General features: G+C 49.3%; 1 protein-coding gene across 4 annotated transcripts in view; it reads right to left on the bottom strand.

Annotated features, from left to right (window-relative positions):
- The window catches only part of ZC3H18 (zinc finger CCCH-type containing 18), a 46,893-nt gene that overhangs the window by 12,594 nt on the left and 16,819 nt on the right, over positions 1-17,480 (bottom strand). For 2 of the 4 annotated variants that reach the window (XM_036390137.2, XM_036390139.2), the window contains 3 exons: positions 16,277-16,563; positions 2,545-2,775; positions 980-1,105 (listed from right to left, as the gene is read on the bottom strand). In XM_036390137.2, the coding sequence (XP_036246030.1) occupies positions 980-1,105; positions 2,545-2,775; positions 16,277-16,563 (644 nt within the window). The remainder of the gene's footprint in view (positions 1-979; positions 1,106-2,544; positions 2,776-16,276; positions 16,564-17,480) is intronic. The other 2 variants (XM_036390138.2, XM_036390140.2) reach the window with 1 other exon arrangement.

The raw sequence follows: 17,480 nt of genomic DNA, 5'->3' as shown, positions 1-17,480 counted from the left end.
AGCAAAAAAACCAAAAGAAACTTGGGAGAAAGACAAAAAATTCCCCTAAACCTGATCTGTAATTTCTGGAACCCAAGAAAAAGCATTAAGTGGAGCATCCCAAAGGTGACAATCAAGGGCAGGAGCTGTTTCCTGAGCCCCTGAGCACACACCACGTGCTGCTCTTGGGGTGATTCACCCCAGTGCCAAGACTGGAAGTGCCTTGGTTGCACCCCAGTGCCTCAGCAGCCTGAGTCCTGTGTGACAGCTCCTCTGGGGACAGCTGGGCACAGGGTGTTGCTCACTCTGTCACCGCAGGGAGAGGCAGCCAAGGGTGTCACCCACACTGGCACTGTCCTGCCTGGAGCATGGACGGATGGGGAAGCTCATTCTGCTTCCCAGGTGGAATCAGCTACCAGCTGAGCTTTTCCTGGGAGAAAGCAGTCCCAGAAGTGACAGAGTGTGTTGTGCCATCACCTGTGGGACCTGCTCTGGGCACCTGTGTGGCTTCAGCTCCTATCTGAGGAGCCAGTTCTCCTACTATGGATATTCCAGACTTGGGAAACTGTCTGCAGGGGCAAGGAAGTAGCAGAGGAATAAATCTTAATCAGCATGGGACACTGGATTGCTACTTTGAAGTGTCAGGACTATCACAAGACACAACTGCTTTAATAAAGAAACGGGATTTGCCTCTTGAAATAGAAATCCCAGCTCCACAGAAAAGAGATGCTGCTGAACTTCTTCCAATCAGAAAATGCAAATGATGGGAATGTTGATCCACCACAGGCATGGGAAAGAGCCCAGCCACAACAGCACTGCACCTGTGGGTGGGAGCACTGGGGAGAGGAGGGGGTGGCTGACAGATCTCCTTCAGCCAACAACCACAGCCGCCCTCGCTCAGCCAAGGCCTTGGAATGGCTCATCTTAACAGAGCAAAAAGAACTGTCAGGAAGCATCTGGAAACCATCCCACCACTGGTTCCCAGTCCCAGGAGCACTACCTGGACCTGCTGCCTGAGAAAGAGCTGTGCCTGGAGGAGCGACTGGAGTAGGAGCTGTAGGAGGAGGACCTGGAGCGCGAGCGGGAGGAGCCGGACCCCGAGTAGGTGGATGAACGAGAAGAGGACCTGCAAGAGAAATATTACAATTCAGAGCTTCCTGCAAGAGAAATATTACAATTCAGAGCTTCCTGAGAAGAAATATTAAAATTCAGAGCTTCCTGAGAAGCCCCCAAGGTTTTGTTTCCAAAGATGTTCTGCTCCAAACCCCACCAGCCTTCTCCTTGGGGAACTGTCAGTGCTCAGTGCAGAGAGCTCAGCACCCATAGCACACAGCCCAGAGCTCGGAGCAGAGAGCACAGCACCCATAGCACACTGCCCAGAGCAGAGAGCTCAGCACCCATAGCACACAGCCCAGAGCCCAGCACCTGTAGCACACTGCCCAGAGCTCAGCACCCGTAGCTGTAGCACACAGCCCAGAGCTCAGCACCCGTAGCACACTGCCCAGAGCCCAGCACCCACAGCACACAGCCCAGAGCTCAGCACCCACAGCACACTGCCCAGAGCTCAGCACCTGTTGCCCACTGCCCAGAGCTCAGCACCCACAGCACACAGCCCAGAGCTCAGCACCCACAGCACACTGCCCAGAGTCCAGCACCCACAGCACACAGCCCAGAGCTCAGCACCCGTAGCACACAGCCCACAGCAGAGAGCTCAGCACCCACAGCACACAGCCCAGAGCTCAGCACCCGTAGCACACTGCCCAGAGCTCAGCACCTGTAGCACACTGCCCAGAGCTCAGCACCCGTAGCACACAGCCCAGGGCCCAGCACCCACAGCACACAGCCCAGAGCCCAGCACCCACAGCACACTGCCCAGAGCTCAGCACCCACAGCACACTGCCCAGAGCTCAGCACCCACAGCACACTGCCCAGAGCTCAGCACCTGTAGCACACTGCCCAGAGCTCAGCACCCACAGCACACTGCCCAGAGCCCAGCACCCACAGCACACTGCCCAGAGCTCAGCACCCATAGCACACAGCCCAGAGCCCAGCACCTGTAGCACACAGCCCAGAGCTCAGCACCCATAGCACACAGCCCAGAGCCCAGCACCTGTAGCACACTGCCCAGAGCCCAGCACCCATAGCACACAGCCCAGGGCCCAGCACCCATAGCACACTGCCCAGAGCTCAGCACCTGTAGCACACAGCCCAGAGCCCAGCACCCATAGCACACTGCCCAGAGCTCAGCACCCACAGCACACAGCCCAGAGCTCAGCACCCACAGCACACTGCCCAGAGCCCAGCACCCACAGCACACTGCCCAGAGCTCAGCACCCGTAGCACACTGCCCAGAGCCAGCACCCACAGCACACAGCCCAGAGCTCAGCACCCACAGCACACTGCCCAGAGCCCAGCACCCGTAGCACACAGCCCAGAACTCAGCACCCATAGCACACTGCCCAGAGCCCAGCACCCATAGCACACAGCCCAGGGCCCAGCACCCACAGCACACAGCCCAGGGCAGCCCAGCAGGTGCCCAGCACGCAGTCCCAGCCCCCGGCTCACCTGGAGGAGCCCGAGGCAGAGGCAGAGGAGGCCGAGGCGCGGCGGCGCCGGCGGGCGCGGCTGGGGGACACGGACACTCCCAGCTTCTTCTTGGGGGACTTGGACCGGCGCCACGGGTCCTTCCACTCGTCTGCACGCTTGGACGGGGCAGTGCCCAGCGCCAGGGACTCCTTGTCCTTCTTGGGGACCTCGGGCTGCCGGCTGCGGAACAGGGACACGTCAGCAGCTGGGCTGGGGGTTAGAAAGGGAGGGGAACAGGGACAGGGGACAATAGGCAGACATGGTATTGTGTAATAGTAGAATAATGATTATAAATAATATAATGTAACATAAAACATAACATAACACAATACAATATGTAATATAATAACATACTATACTATAACACACTATAATACACTGTACTATAATATAACTGTATAATAATTAAAATTAATAAAATATACTATAATGTACTATTATACTATAGTATAACAATATAACACAACATAATATAATAATATAACATAACTTAATAACATACTATACTGTAACACACTATAACATACTATAATATACTATACTATAACTGTACAATAATTATAGTATATAGTTATATACTATATATAAGTATAATATGTATAGTATATATAAGTATATAATATCTATAATTATATAATAAGTATATAATATAAATATATACATTTTATTATATACTTTTATATACTTTTATTATATACTTTTAATATATACTTTTATTATAGTATGTTATAATTAATATAACATACTATAATAAAATATACCATAATATACTAGCATATACTAGACTATAATATAATAGTAATAACATATTAATATATAATAATATTACGATGCCATATTAATATATTATCAATATATATATCGGCACTATTATAATATAATAATAAATGATATATTAATTATTAATTAATATTCATATATTATAATAAAATGTATAAATAAACCTACACGGCCATGGAAAAATCCCCAAATTCATGCCTTAGACTGACTGCTTACAGCTCCTGATCTCCCCTGTGGGATTCCAGCAGCATTTTGGGGCGGTAAAGGGGTGGAAGAGCTCTCAGTTTGTCAACCACTGACAAAGGTGCTCTGTAAAGCCCTTCTGGGAACTCCTGTGTCCCACTGAGCACTCCGTGACCTCCTGGCTGACTCCAGGCCCAGCTCCTGGCCTCCAAGGGCTGGACACGAGCAAGAGGGAAGGCAATGGGAAACCTGGTCCTGCCTGGAGCAGCCCAGAGCTGGAGCAAGCCCAGCCTGGTGCAGGGGAGAGCAGCCAGCACCAAGCCTGGATCCCTCTGATGTTCCCATCACCAGGACTGTCACAACAGTCACCTGGGGCTGTCACAACAAGAGCCAGTGACCTCCTTTCCCCCTTCCAAAGGGAACAGTTCCCTCACCCCTGGCCATAAACCAGGCTGGTTTATCCCTGGATTATTCAAACCCCACCAAATGAGGTGCCCAGCCAGGCCTCACTCTCCACCTCCTCCCTTCCCTTTTTAGGGCTCTACTTTCATTTCTCCTTTTTTGGTTCTCCAGGTTTCCTTTCTCCTCTCCACCCCTCTGAAAATAATTCAGGGCCAACTTTTCAGCACCTGCACCAGACACTTCCTTAAGTACTCCAGGATGAGTTTCTTGAGGCTGAGACTTTATTACCTCTCTTATCTCTGGGTGATTTAACCTGGAATTTTTCCTTGCCCTCTCTCTAACCTGCACGCAACTCCTCAATTACCTGCTTCTACCCTTCTCCCTGGGGTTTCAGGCAGAGTTTGTGAGGGATTAAAGCTTCTGAAGCCTCTTGCACTCACCAAATTAGCAGGACAATGATGCATTTATTCCTTTCCTCAAAGCAGTGAGTTCCCAGGGAATTTGGGGGAGGAAAGGCCCCTTCCCTGCTGGGTTCAGCCAGTACCACCCCATTACTCACACCACTGAAGCAACCACTCCCCACACAGCTTCCTCGACCTTTTTGAGATAAAAAAGCCACCTCCAGGTTTTCTAATAATTCCAGGCACAATTCAACGAACCCCAGGATAATGAAAGCTCTTGGTCAGGAGCCTGTCCTTTGAAGACTTCACACCTCACAGAAGCTTCATCTCCTCCTTTCTGGCAGAGTTTCCTCATCCCCAGCCCAGGACTGGGATGTGCTGACCTAAAAATCCAACATCTGACTCTTTCCTTATCTCTGCTGATGTAAAAGCAATTTTACTCTTTGTCCCACAACTCCCTTGGAATATTCACAGGAAAGCCCCTCCTTTCATGTTCATCCCTCCCAGCAATCTCACTCCAGCTCCAGGAGAAGAGAATTGGATCCTCCATCCCACACAGAGTGCCCAGGGAGGGAGTCCCAGGCAGGGTCATGGCTCAGCTTTACTCCCCAGCAGCCCCATTCCACCCTTCCCCTCTCCCAGCACTGCTCCAACACAGCCTGTTGAACTCAGCACAGGGTACCTGCAGTGCTCTGGTCAGGTTTTCCCAGTTACAGCCACAATTCCCTGAGTATTTCACCCTGGAGGAGCACCAGCACTTGGAATATGTTATAACCTGCTAACATCCAATAGTCCAAGCTGGGCTCCAGGGCTCCTTCCAGCAGATGTTTACAAACCCATTTGGAATTGCCAATTTCACCTCTGGAATATCCTCAAATCAACCAAGTGCAGAGAAAGAAGGAAAGGAAGAGTGGGAAAAGCCTCCACACCTTGCAGGATAAAGAGCAAGGAAAGGAGGAGAGAAAACCACGTGAGGGTGGCTCATGGAAAATGCCCAACATCCTGATCCAGTGTCCCTTCCCAGGGGCTTGCAGTCTGTGAGCTCTGGGAGATGTAGGGGACACATTCTGCTTTATCCAGGATAAAAACTCTGGAGAAGCTTCTCCAGAATGACAAATCTGGAAACCAACAGCTCTGTCAGGGAAGCTTAGGTTGGATATTAGGAAAGGTGCTTCCCCCAGAGGGTGCTGGGCACTGCCCTGAGGCTGCCAGAGCTCCAGGACAATGCTCAGGATTGGATTTTGGGATGTCCTGGGCAGGGCCAGGCACTGGCTGAAGATCCCTGTGTGTCCCTTCCATCTCAGGGTATTCCACGAGTCCATGAACTAACAAATGCTCTCACCTCTCCAGGCTCAACTCCCTCCTGAACCAGTTCTCAGAAAGAAAAGCATCCTCTAGGATTTACTGTCCCTTAAAACCACCTCAAACTCACATCCAACAGCCCATCTTGGGAGCTGGAACAGCTCCAGAGCTTGGGTGCCAGCTGGGAGCAGGGATGACTCTGAAAGCAAATCTCATTTACCTGCACCTATTACCTGGTTTGATGCAATTCCCTCTGGATGAAGTCACTTTCTGGAGGAAAGGTTTTTCCCCAGGAAAACCACAACAGAAAGTCTCCTTTTTGGGGTGTGCTTGGCTTTTTGACTCAGCACTAAATGCTACAGATGAGGAAGGTGCTGCTCCTGTCAGGACAATTTCAAAGCCTTTCCTCAGAGCTTCCAAATTGTGGCATCACCAAAGAAACTCGTTCAACCTAAAGCTGGGAGCTGGTGCTGCTGGATTCATCTCCTCCAGTGGAATTCAGGAGGCAGAATGGAAAGTGAGCAGGAGAAGGTCCCTAGAGAACACCCCAGTGGCAGCCTGGCCAGGTGCCATGGCTGGGGGGTGAGGAAGGGAGGATTTCTCCTCACTTTCACTCCCACAGCCAGGTGATGTTGTGCTGGATCCCGTGCTTGGTGGAGCTCCCAGCTTCTGAATCCAAGAAATTAAAAAATAAGAGTGGTTTGCTGCTGGCTCAGTGAGATCAAGCTGCCATGGTGAAAGGGAGGTGAGGAGGGAAGAATTCCAGGGCTGGTGAGCCTGGGATCAGCTCAGGAGCTCATCCTCACCCTCACACAGCTCCCCAGGCTGCTGGCAAACCTCACCCACTTCAGCAGAGAGTGGCAAAGAACTCTCCTGCTCATCCCAATCTTTTTCACCAAATTCCAATTTTTAGGAAACAACTGAAATATTTCAGAATTAACTCCTAAGTCTCTTCCACAAGGTTTTAAAAAAATTAATTAGGGGGAGGAAAAGACAAGACAAGAATGACCAAAAGCACCTGAATTTCAACCCAGATCCTCAAGAATCACTCGGGCAGCAGCTTCCAAAGGCAATTTTACCCTTAAAACAACTAAAAGTTTTCTTTTCCAGAAGGAACACGCTGATGCCCATTTGGCTGGAATGTAATGACAGCAATCAGGAGGAGAAGTGAAGCTGAGCGTGGCTTTGGCAGGGAGAGAGAGGAGGAGCAGAGGCAGCTCCAGCTGGCAGCACCCCAGCACGGCTCAGCCAGCTCCCAAATAAACCTGCCTCCCAAAAAAACCCAGCTGAACGTCACTGAGCCCAACAAAACTTTGGAGAGGGGGGAAAAAATGAGCTGCCCAGCTGAAGTTGTGCTCATGTATTATGCAACTGCTGCCGAAGCATTTCTAATCTTGGAGGGAAAAGTGAGCGTGCAGGGGAAAGGCTTCCTGTCCTTCCCCATCCTGGCCCAGGGAACCAAAACCTCATCACCCCTGGGCAGCAGTGACGTCAGCCTGGCTTGGGGCTGCTCTTCCAGCTCCCTTTTCTCCAGGAGGAAAGTGCAGGGATGATTTCCCAGCCCCTGTGCTCCTGCAGGAAAAGCCGCGATTGCGTCAGCAGCGCCGGCGCCGCTTTTCCTGCAGTGGAATTTTCCAGAGGAAGTGGACTCGAGGAATGACTGGAGCCATGTGCCAAGGCAGCTGTGGAGGGACCTGTAAGTGCTGCAAAATAAATTCCAGCAGAGTGCAAGCACGCAGGAACTCTTCCTGTCTTGGAGTAATGGAGAGGGACAACAGCTCTGGGAAGCCACCTCTGTGTGTCCAGGACAGGGAATGCTGGGCCTTGGAGCTGCTGCCCATTGGTCTTGGTGGAATATTAGCAGGGAAAATGCTTTTCTCAAGCTGTTTTCATCTGAGGCTGAGTTATCAGTCAAAAAAAAAAAAAAAAAAAGGAAAAAAAAAAAAAAAAAAGAAGGATTTCTTCAAAGCCTGATAGGGAGAGGCTTGGAAATTAAAGAGTGGAGATACAATCTGAACCTCAGGATGAAATCATCCCAGCAGGGAGATAAAGCTATCTGAGATGGCATCTCCCCTGAGGGCTGAGCATTTGACCTGGAGAGCCTCCTCTCCATGAGCAGGAGGCAGGATCCTGCCTGGAATGTGCCACTGATCCTGCCCTGGAATTCCCTTGTTCCACTAAAACCCAGGCTGGGGGATCTCCCTGTAACTCCATCTCTGAAATGCCACAGAAAATCACATTCCTTGAGATCCATATCTGAGCCACTCACTGCTCTCCATCTCGATTTAGGGTAATTAAACTCTGCTGCTGCTGCTGGGGAAGTGGAGGCAGCAGCTCAAGGACCAAGAGAAATTCCAGGCAGCAGGAATTTTTTTGTGGAGAACTTGGAAAGCTTGGTTTGATCCACAGACTTTATCATCATGGAATCACAAAATGGTTTGGGTGGGAAGGGACATCAAAACTCATCCAGTCCCTGTGCAGGGACACCTTCCACTGTCCCAGGGTGCTCCAAGCCCCATCCAACCTGGCCTGGGGACCTCCAGGGATCCAGGGGCAGCCACAGCTGCTCTGGGCACCCTCCATCCTCAAAGGGAAGAATTCCTTTCCAATATCCCATCTAATCTGGCAGTGGGAGCCATTCCCTGTGTCCTGTCCCTCCATCCCTTGTCCCCAGTCCCTCTCCAGCTCTCCTGGAGCCCTTTAGGGGCTCTGAGCTCTCCCTGGAGCCTTTCCTTCTCCAAGCTGAACACCCCCAGCTCTCCCAGCCTGGCTCCAGAGCAGAGCTGTTCTTATCACCAACTTCCCCAAAGTCCTGGGAGCAGAAATGAAAGCAGAGCTGTCTAAGCAGGTTCCATGGCTCGGGGTGGCAGCTGCACCATGAAAAACGGGGATGTAAACAAGTTGTTATCGTGTTTATCACAGCACAGCTTCCATGCAGGGCACTGGATTGAGATTCCAAAGAACCTTGGTGGGGGCAAGGGATGTGTTCTGTATGTGAAAAGAAGGGAATTCCTCCTCTGAGCAGCCCTGGAACACCTGGAGTGTGCAGGAGCAGAGGTCCAGCTCCAGCTGGAGCAGGTAAAACCCATCTCAGCCTGGGAAACTCAACAGCCTGGGGTCATTTGCTTCCCTTAATCCCCTGCACTGCTGGAAGCTGCCCAGGGAGGCGCAGACACCTGCAGAGCAAATCCCTGCCCCTGCATGGAGGCTGGTTCCCCCCTTCACTCAATTTTCATGGATCCAAGACTAAATCAGGGCATTCCAGGCTTTTACCAATGCCCAACTCCAAAACCAGGAGGAGCACACAGTGCTCTGCCCAGCCTGCTCCTCCTCCTGGGGCAGACAAATGGCAACCAATGAAGGATTTCTTGTAGGAATTAAAGATTTCTACAGGGAAAACTAAGGATCCCAAACCCACCATCCTCCCACCTTTAGGCAGCAGGATGAGACGTCATCACTAAGCCCCCCAAAACTGACAGCTACTTTCATTCAGAGCTTCTACACCCAAAAAACAGGGAACAAATCCAGCTGGCAGCACTGGGAGACTACCAGAAGCTCTCAGGAAAGACAACAACGACCCAGGAACACTCAGAATTAGAGATTCTTCCAAAAAAAAAACGAGTTCAGTTGCTTTGTGGTGCACACACCACCATGAATCACTCCATTTGCATTCCCTTCTTTTTGCCACTCCTTTATCTAATCAAGCTCATTCCAACACTTTCTGACTTGTAGGCCCTGGATAACCAGCATTGATTCCAGAGCCTGGCTTATCCTGCTCATTAAGGTGCTCACAGATTAACAAAGTCAACTTGAGGCAGCCTGAGAAAACAACACAAGGGTGAGCACGGCCTGGGATCACGTCACCTTGTCACCTTCTGTCCTGGAATCTGCAGCACCTCACGCTCCAGGTGACACCTTGGGAAAAGCTCAACGTTCCTTGCTGGAAAGGTTTTAGGAGGATTTAGGATTTGTCCTTCCTGACCTTGCTGTCAGTTGTCTGAGTCCCCCCTCACAGGGTTATTTTGGTTTTTAATGGATGCCTAAGTGCTCTCCATTAATAGGTTTTAGTCCTGATGGAGGGAGCTTCCTTCCAAAAAAAACGTGTGGTGTGTGTGATAATGACAGGATGGTGTGTCAGCCACTGCTCCTTCCTGGCACCTTCAGAGCTGCTGTCACCTCCTGGGAACATCTCTGAGGACAAGAGCCCCCTCCTTCTCCTCATCCTACCTGCCACTGGTGTTCCATGGAATTTGGGCTCCACACCGTGAGAATCCCAGAGTCACTGGGGCTGGAAAAGAGCTCCAAGGTCATCAAGTCCAGCCTGTGACTGTTCCCCACCCTGTCCCTGCCTGGACACCTCCAGGGATGGGGACTCCACCATCTCCCAGGGCAGCCCATTCCAGTGCCCAGTCATTTTTTCCATAAAGAAAAAATCCTCCTGATGTCCAACCTGAGCCTCCCCAGGCACAGCTTGAAGCTTGTCTGGTCTTCAGGGGAAAGGTTTTTAGGTCAGACAGCAGGACAAAGTCCAAGACTGGAGATGACAACATCTCGCTCCAAGGTTCATTGTACCATGCTGCTCCTCACCAGAGCCCCCAGCATTCCTTGGAGAGGAAATCCAGGTGGGAAAGAAACCAATGTCCATCTCATGGACCTTCCTCCTCCTTGCTTGATCAACAACACCAAGTGCACCCCAGCTGAGGGGGCAGCAAAATTGAAGTTCCTTCTCTCTCTGGTGGGTCCAAATCCTGTCCCTGCACATATCCCCCAACAATCCCACCCTGGGCATCCCTGGCAGTGCTGTCCAACCTCTCCTGGAGCTCTGGCAGCCTCGGGGCTGTGCCCATTCCCTGGGGAGCCTGAGCAGTGCCCAGCACCCTCTGGGTGAAAAACCCTTTCCTAATATCCAACCTAAACCTCTCCTGACACAGCTCCAGCCATTCCCTGGGTGCTGTCCCTGTCACAGGGACATCAGTGCAGGTGCTGCACCCCTTGGGAATGATCTCCTGAACGTCCCTCAGTGCTTTGGGAATACAACCACCAACAGGCCCCACAACACTGGGTTGCTTCACGAGCTCCTGGAACAGATTCCCTCAGATGCTGGTGGGATAAAGGCCTATGGCAACAACAGAAAGGATTAAAGCAAATTATTTCAGTGTGTAGAGCCTCTGCCCCCAGCTAAGGGTCAGAACATCTTGCACTGCTTTAAGTTTCTTCAGAGGACATAATTCATGTCACTTCTTTATCCCTGAAAGGCTTTGCACAACAGGGAGCTCCACCGGCAAGACGGAGAGAAAAAGAAGGAATTTTGCACTCAGCAAAAATCAGCCCCAGCCTGGGGCATCAGAACTTGTTCTGGAGATGGGAGCAGGAGGACAGACAGCCAAGTTATCCCGCTAATTGATCATAAAGTGTCCTGGCTTGTCTGAGTGTTCGATGCCTGAGGAGGGAGGAGGAGGAGGAGGGGGAGGAACAGTTTTACAAGCAGTGCAATCTCAAGAGTTTAAACTTCTTGGAGTGCTCATCTTCAGCTTGGGAAAAAAAATCCAACCCAAAGCTTAAAACAGCAACTGAACATTCACAGAATCATGGAATGGTTTGGTTTGGAATGCATCTTAAATTTCATCATTCAGCCCCCTGCCATGGGCAGGGACACCTTCCACGAGCCCAGGGTGCTCCAGCCTGGCCTTGAACAGTTCAGGGATCCAGGAGCAGCCACAGCTTCTCTGGCAACCTGTGCCAGGGCCTGCCCACCCTCACAGGGAAGAATTTCTTCCCACAATCCAACCTAAACCTCCTCTCTGCCAGTTGGAATCCATCTCCCCTTGTCTTGTTCAAAGTTCCTCTCTCTCTTTTTAGCAGCTCCTACAGGTACTAGAAGACAATTTTGTGAATTCCTTCAAAAAAGGCCAATCCACCTGTGACAATCCCACTGGAGCCCAAACACTGCAGCCTCTTCTTTCCACAGGTTCAAGGAGAAACACTTGTCCCTGAATGCATCAGGGTTTAAATCTTTGTTAAATTCTATTCCTGCTCAGCTCCATCATCCAGCAATGCTGGGAACAATTTTGGCTTCTCCACATTTTCAGCCTTAAACTCCTCTGTTGTTTAGAGATCAGGTTAAACCTTCCTGCTTTCAGCAGAATGGAAAGGCAATTTGTTCCTGTATTCCTGGTTTTTGGGTTCTCTCATCCCTTGATTCTGTAGGTCCTGCTTTGCTCCTTCCTCCAGCTCCTGTGGGAGCCCCTACACCGACAGAGCGACTGACATGGACCTGGAATTACAGACACCCTCAGCTCTGCCTTGGGCAAAGCTCAGTGCTGCTTGCACAACCTCTGAGGAGGAGTTCTCTGAGCCCTGTGGAGGAGGTCTTCAAGCCCTGTGGAGGAATTCTCCAAGTTCTGTGGAGGAGCTTTCCAATCTCTGTGGAGGAGCTCTCCAATCTCTCTGGAGGAGCTCTCCCAATCTCTCTGGAGGAGCTCTCCCAATCTCTCTGGAGGAGCTCTCCCAATCTCTCTGGAGGAGCTCTCCCAATCTCTCTGGAGGAGCTCTCCCATCTCTGTGAAGTTCTCCAGCCCTCTGGAGGAGCTCTCCCATCTCTGTGAAGTTCTCCCAGCCCTCTGGAGGAGCTCTCCCATCTCTGAGGAGGAGCTCTCCCATTCCTGAGGAGGAGCTCTCCCGGCTCACCAGCGCCAGGGCCGCGTGGGCCCTGCGAGTGGCAGGAATGTTAACGGGCAGCCGTGGTGTGAGCCAGCTCGGAGAGGCTGGACCTGCCAAAAGCTGGGATCCAGCAATTAGGGAAAGCCCAGAGTCTATAAATAGAGGCAGCAGAGCCCCAGGTGTGTGCTGTGGCACTGCCCTGCATCCTGCTTGCCAGGAAGCGCGCAGCAATCCCAGGTGTGACACGTCCAACGGGCTCGGGAGCTGCTCGGTCCCAGGATGCCAGAGCTGCCCCTCTGGAGCTGGCACGGAGCAATGTGGAGGAAAGGTGACACGGCTCGAGCCACTGCACTGCCACGAGGAAGTTGGGAGCTGGTCACAAAGTGACGTGGGACACAGGCCAGAGCCAGGTGACAGCACGAGCGTGACGGGGACCGCTGGGCAAGCGCCAAGGGACGGCTGAGGGACGTGGCCTCCAAGGGACAAGCTGGAATCATGCTTTCACTTGTTAAAAAGCTTCTTCAAAACTTCTTTCTGCAGGTTTGCTTTCTCCACCAGACACCTGCAGAGCTGTGGGACGGGGTCATGCTGGCAGGGATGTCCACCATGGGAACTGAAATGCCATGGCAGGGGATGGGATGGGCTTTAGGGTCCCTTCCAATGTGGGCAACCTGTGCCAGGGGCTCACCACCCTCACAGGGAAGAACCCCTTGCCAATATCCCATCTAACTCTGCATTCCCTTGAACTTAAGGCCATTCCCTCTTGCCCTGTCACTCCATGCCCTTTGAAAAGTCCCTCTCTGTAGCAGACTTAAAACAAAAAAAGCAAAGAGGTGCATCAGAAACTATTTTTGAATGACCAAGACTCATCTCAAGGAGCCTGTTTTGGAGACACAAGAGGCATCCCCAGCTCCCTCGTGCCAGAGGGAAGCAGGGAATGTGAATCCCCTGAATGCTGTCCATCCCATCTCTGGGCTCTCATGTGCTTTCATGGAATGAGAGGGATCCAAGATTGGTGAGCACAGCCACTGCTCCTACCCAGCACCTTTGAGCAGCACTGGCAGCCCAAACTCTCCCAGAGAGCCCTGCCCCAGGACTCCAGGAGTGCCAGGGGAAGGAGCAGCCAGCAGGCTCATCCTTGGCTCACACTGACTGTCACTGACTCGTGACCTTGAGCTGCCAAGCAGGTGACATCACTTTCATTGACATCATCTCCATCACATGGGTCTGGACAAGATCTGTCCCATCACCAAGCCAAGGAGAGCACAAACCACTGGGGCAACGTGGTAATTAAGGTGCACAAATCGTGGTTGTTAAGTGAAGATTATAATTAAACGGAACATGTAATTATGGTGTTCCTATAACTGCTCTGCAGCTGCTGCTGCTCCTCCAGACCGTTCTGAAACTGTCACTTCCTCTTGAGAAAGAGGGACAAAAACCAGCTACCCTTTCAGCAATGCAGATAAAAATTCTGGGTTGGATTCAGGACTAAGCCCTACTCCCACCTGAAACCACCTGATTCCACGTGGAGCCTCATTCCTGGCATTCCTCGCCCTGCTCTTCATTGATCCAACTCTTCCTCATGCTCATCGTGTTTCACACCTTCCTCCAGTGCAGAGGAACAGCACAGACACCAGGCAGCAGGAAAAGCTCCAGTGAATCTTGGCAAACAGCTTCTCTGCACTTCTCTGTGCCCCACACACGCCTGGGTGTCCCCAGGCTGCTCCACACTCTGGGAGTCTCTGTCTGCCACTCTTCCCAAGAAACTGTTCAGCAGTTTTCCTGGAGATCCCAAATCATGGAACGGGTTGGGTTGAGGAGGATATTAAAGCTCATCTCATTTCACCCCCCTGCCAAGGGTAGAGAGCTTCCACTAGACCAGGCTGCTCCAAGATGTCCCTCTGCAAAAAATGTGATACTTTCCATGATTCTGAACCCAATGAGGCTGTGACACCAGAGCTTCCATTCCACTGGGATATTTATCCAGTGCTTTACAAATGTGCCTCAGGCAGAGGAGGCTGGGAAGGCAGGGTAGGTAAATCATTGACAGAAGAACAAAACAGGAATCACACTGCTGCACTTTCTGTCTGTCTGCTTCCATTTTCTCTTTCATACAGGTCACAACCAGGATTTCCACAAATGGGTGGTCAGAGGAAACAAACCTGACCTCATGCTGCAATTCCACTGAGCAGAGACTCATTCCAAGGACAATTCCTTTCCTTTTTCGAGGTGTACTTACATCTCCAGACACTTCTGCTATCCACAAACTCCCAAAGCAGCCCTGGTTCTTGTGACAGACATTTCTCAAGGCCTCAAAGGGAGTCACCACAGGGCTCCCAGGGAACCAGTCTGCAGGAGTCCCTCATCCTCCCAAAACCTCTCCAGCCTGAAGGAAAGAGGGAGGAGCCGACCATCTCCACACCAAAGGACACTCGAGCTTGCAGGGTCAGGTTATGCACTCATTGTCACCGATGTTTTAGCTCCACTTAGTGGCCACAAGGCTCATTAACTACAACTGTCCTCAGCAGTTACACACACCGGGATCAGTCACAACAACACTGCCCAGATGCTTCTTGAACTCTGTCAGGTTTGGTGCTGTGACCACTTCCAACGACCTGTCCCAGTGCCTAGCTGTGCTCTGAGTGAAGAAGCTTTTGCTAATATCCACCCTAAATGTTACTTGACACAGCTTTGTGCCATTAAGATGATTGAAAATATCTTAATTATCCTGCTTTCAAAAGGAAAAATCTCCTTCAATATTAGTATTATAGACAATAAGCAAACTGAAGCCTGCCAATTCATATCCTCCTTAATTTCAAAAGAGAACCTGGCCCTCCTGGAGAAGCCTCTGACAGACATAACCAACTCCCACTAATTTCTGCAAGTTTAAGCACTTCCAGCATTCCTTCAGAGCACATCCAATGTCACAGACATATTTTATGAAAAATCTTTTTGTTAGGATTTTTTCTCTTGAGAAGCTGAGAAGCTTCAGAAACGAAATGTAAACCATAATTATCTACTGCTGTGGAATGCAACAGGTGCATCTTTGATTGGTCTCATGTAGTTGTTTTTAATTAATGGCCAAAGTCCATCTGTCTCAGACTCTCTACTCAGTCACAAGATTTTATTATCATTCCATTCCTTTCTATTCCTTGCCAGCCTTCTGATGAAATCCTTTCTTCTATTCTTTTAGTATAGTTTTAATGTAATATTTGTAGTTCTTTTAGTATAGTTTTAATATATTTTAATTATATACACTATATATAATATTTATTAATTAGTATATAAAATATATTAAACACATATACTATTTAGCATAGCTATATGTATAGTTCTTTTAGTATAGTTTTAATATATATTATAATATATATTATATATTATAATATATATTAATATGTACTATATATAGTATCTATAATAGATATAAATTATATATACTATTTAGTATAGTTTTAATAGAATACGTATAGTTCTTTTAGTATAGTTTTAATAGAATATATATTAATTATATATTAATTAATATGTAATATGTATTAACTATATATACTATGTAGTATAGTTTTAATATAATATTTATAATTCTTTTAGTAGTTTTAATATTATATATATCAATTGTATATACTATAAATATAATATACATTAATTCTATATATTATTAATATATAATCTATACTAATTCTATATATGATATTTAGTATAGCTTTAATATAATATATATTAATTCTATAGACTATGTATATAATATATATTAATTATATATATTCATTAATATGTAATATATATTAATTATATATACTATTTAGTCTAGTTTTAATATAAGATATATAATAAAACAATAAATCAGCCTTCTGAAATACAGAGTCAAAATTCTCATCTCTTCCCTTGTCCTGGGACCCCTGTGAGGAGCACCACGATGGCCTTTGCCATTATCACATGGCAGAAACTGTGATATCACACCAGGCACGATGCCAGCTCACACTCACCTGGGGAGCAGCGGGGAGCGCGGCTTGGCCTTGTCCTTGTCCTTGTCGCGGTCCCGGTCGCGGTCCCGGTCGCGGTCCCTGTGCTGCCTGTCCTTCTCGTCCCTCTTCACTCTCTCCCTCTCCCGTTCCCACTCCTCCTTGCGCCGCTGCCGCTCCTTGTCGCGCTCCCGTTCTCGCTCCCGCTCGCGCTCCCGCTGCCGCCGTTCTCGCTCCCGCTCGCGCTCCCGCTCGCGTTCCCGCTCCCGCTGCCGGGTCTCTCGCTCCCGCTCCCGTTCTCGCTCTCGTTCCTTGGAAAAAATAACAGAGAAACCACAGTGATGCTGTGGGAGCAGCTCCCAGCAAAGGGTGCCAGATCTGGGAATGACGGGAATTACATTTGCCCTCCCTCAGCAAAGGATCGAGATCAATAATCTGCAAACCAGTGACATGGAGATCAATGACATGGAGATCAGTGACATGGAGATCAGTGACATGGAGATCAGTGACATGGGAACGTCAGGAGTTACAATTCCAGATCAATCCTGGGAATGTTGGGAATTACATCTGCCCTCCCTCAGCAAAGGAGATCAATAATCTCCAAACCAATGATATGGAGATCAATAATCTGCAAACCAATGACATGGAGATCAATAATCTGAGATCAATGACATGGGAATGCCAGGAATTACATCCGCCCTCCCTCAGCAAAGGATCAATACTCTGCAAACCAGTGACACGGAGATCAATGACATGGAGATCAATTATCCGGAGATCAATGACATGGGAAAATCAGGAGTTACATCTGCCCTCCCTCAGCAAAGGATTGAGATCAATAATCTGGAGATCAATGAACAGGAATGCCAGGAATTACATCTGCCTTCCCTCAGCAAAGGATCGAGATCAACAATCTGCAAACCAATGACATGGAGATCAATGTCATGGAGATCAATTATCTGGAGATCAATTATCTGGAGATCAATGACATTGGAATGCCAGGAGTTCCAATTCCAGATCACTCCTGGGAATGCCAGGATTACATCCGCCCTCCCTCAGCAAAGGATCGAGATCAATAATCTGCAAACCAATGACATGGAGATCAATAATCTGGAGATCAATAATCTGGATCCTGCCGAGCAGACCCTGGATATAACCACACAACCGTTGTTTTCAAAGGCAACGCTTGGATTAATTTGGTTTATGAAGCTTATTAAATAAATGTATTGAT

This window comes from Molothrus ater, chromosome 12, assembly GCF_012460135.2.
Source record: "Molothrus ater isolate BHLD 08-10-18 breed brown headed cowbird chromosome 12, BPBGC_Mater_1.1, whole genome shotgun sequence".
Taxonomy (NCBI): Eukaryota; Metazoa; Chordata; class Aves; order Passeriformes; family Icteridae; genus Molothrus; species Molothrus ater.
This window is presented reverse-complemented; position numbering and strand designations above follow the sequence as displayed.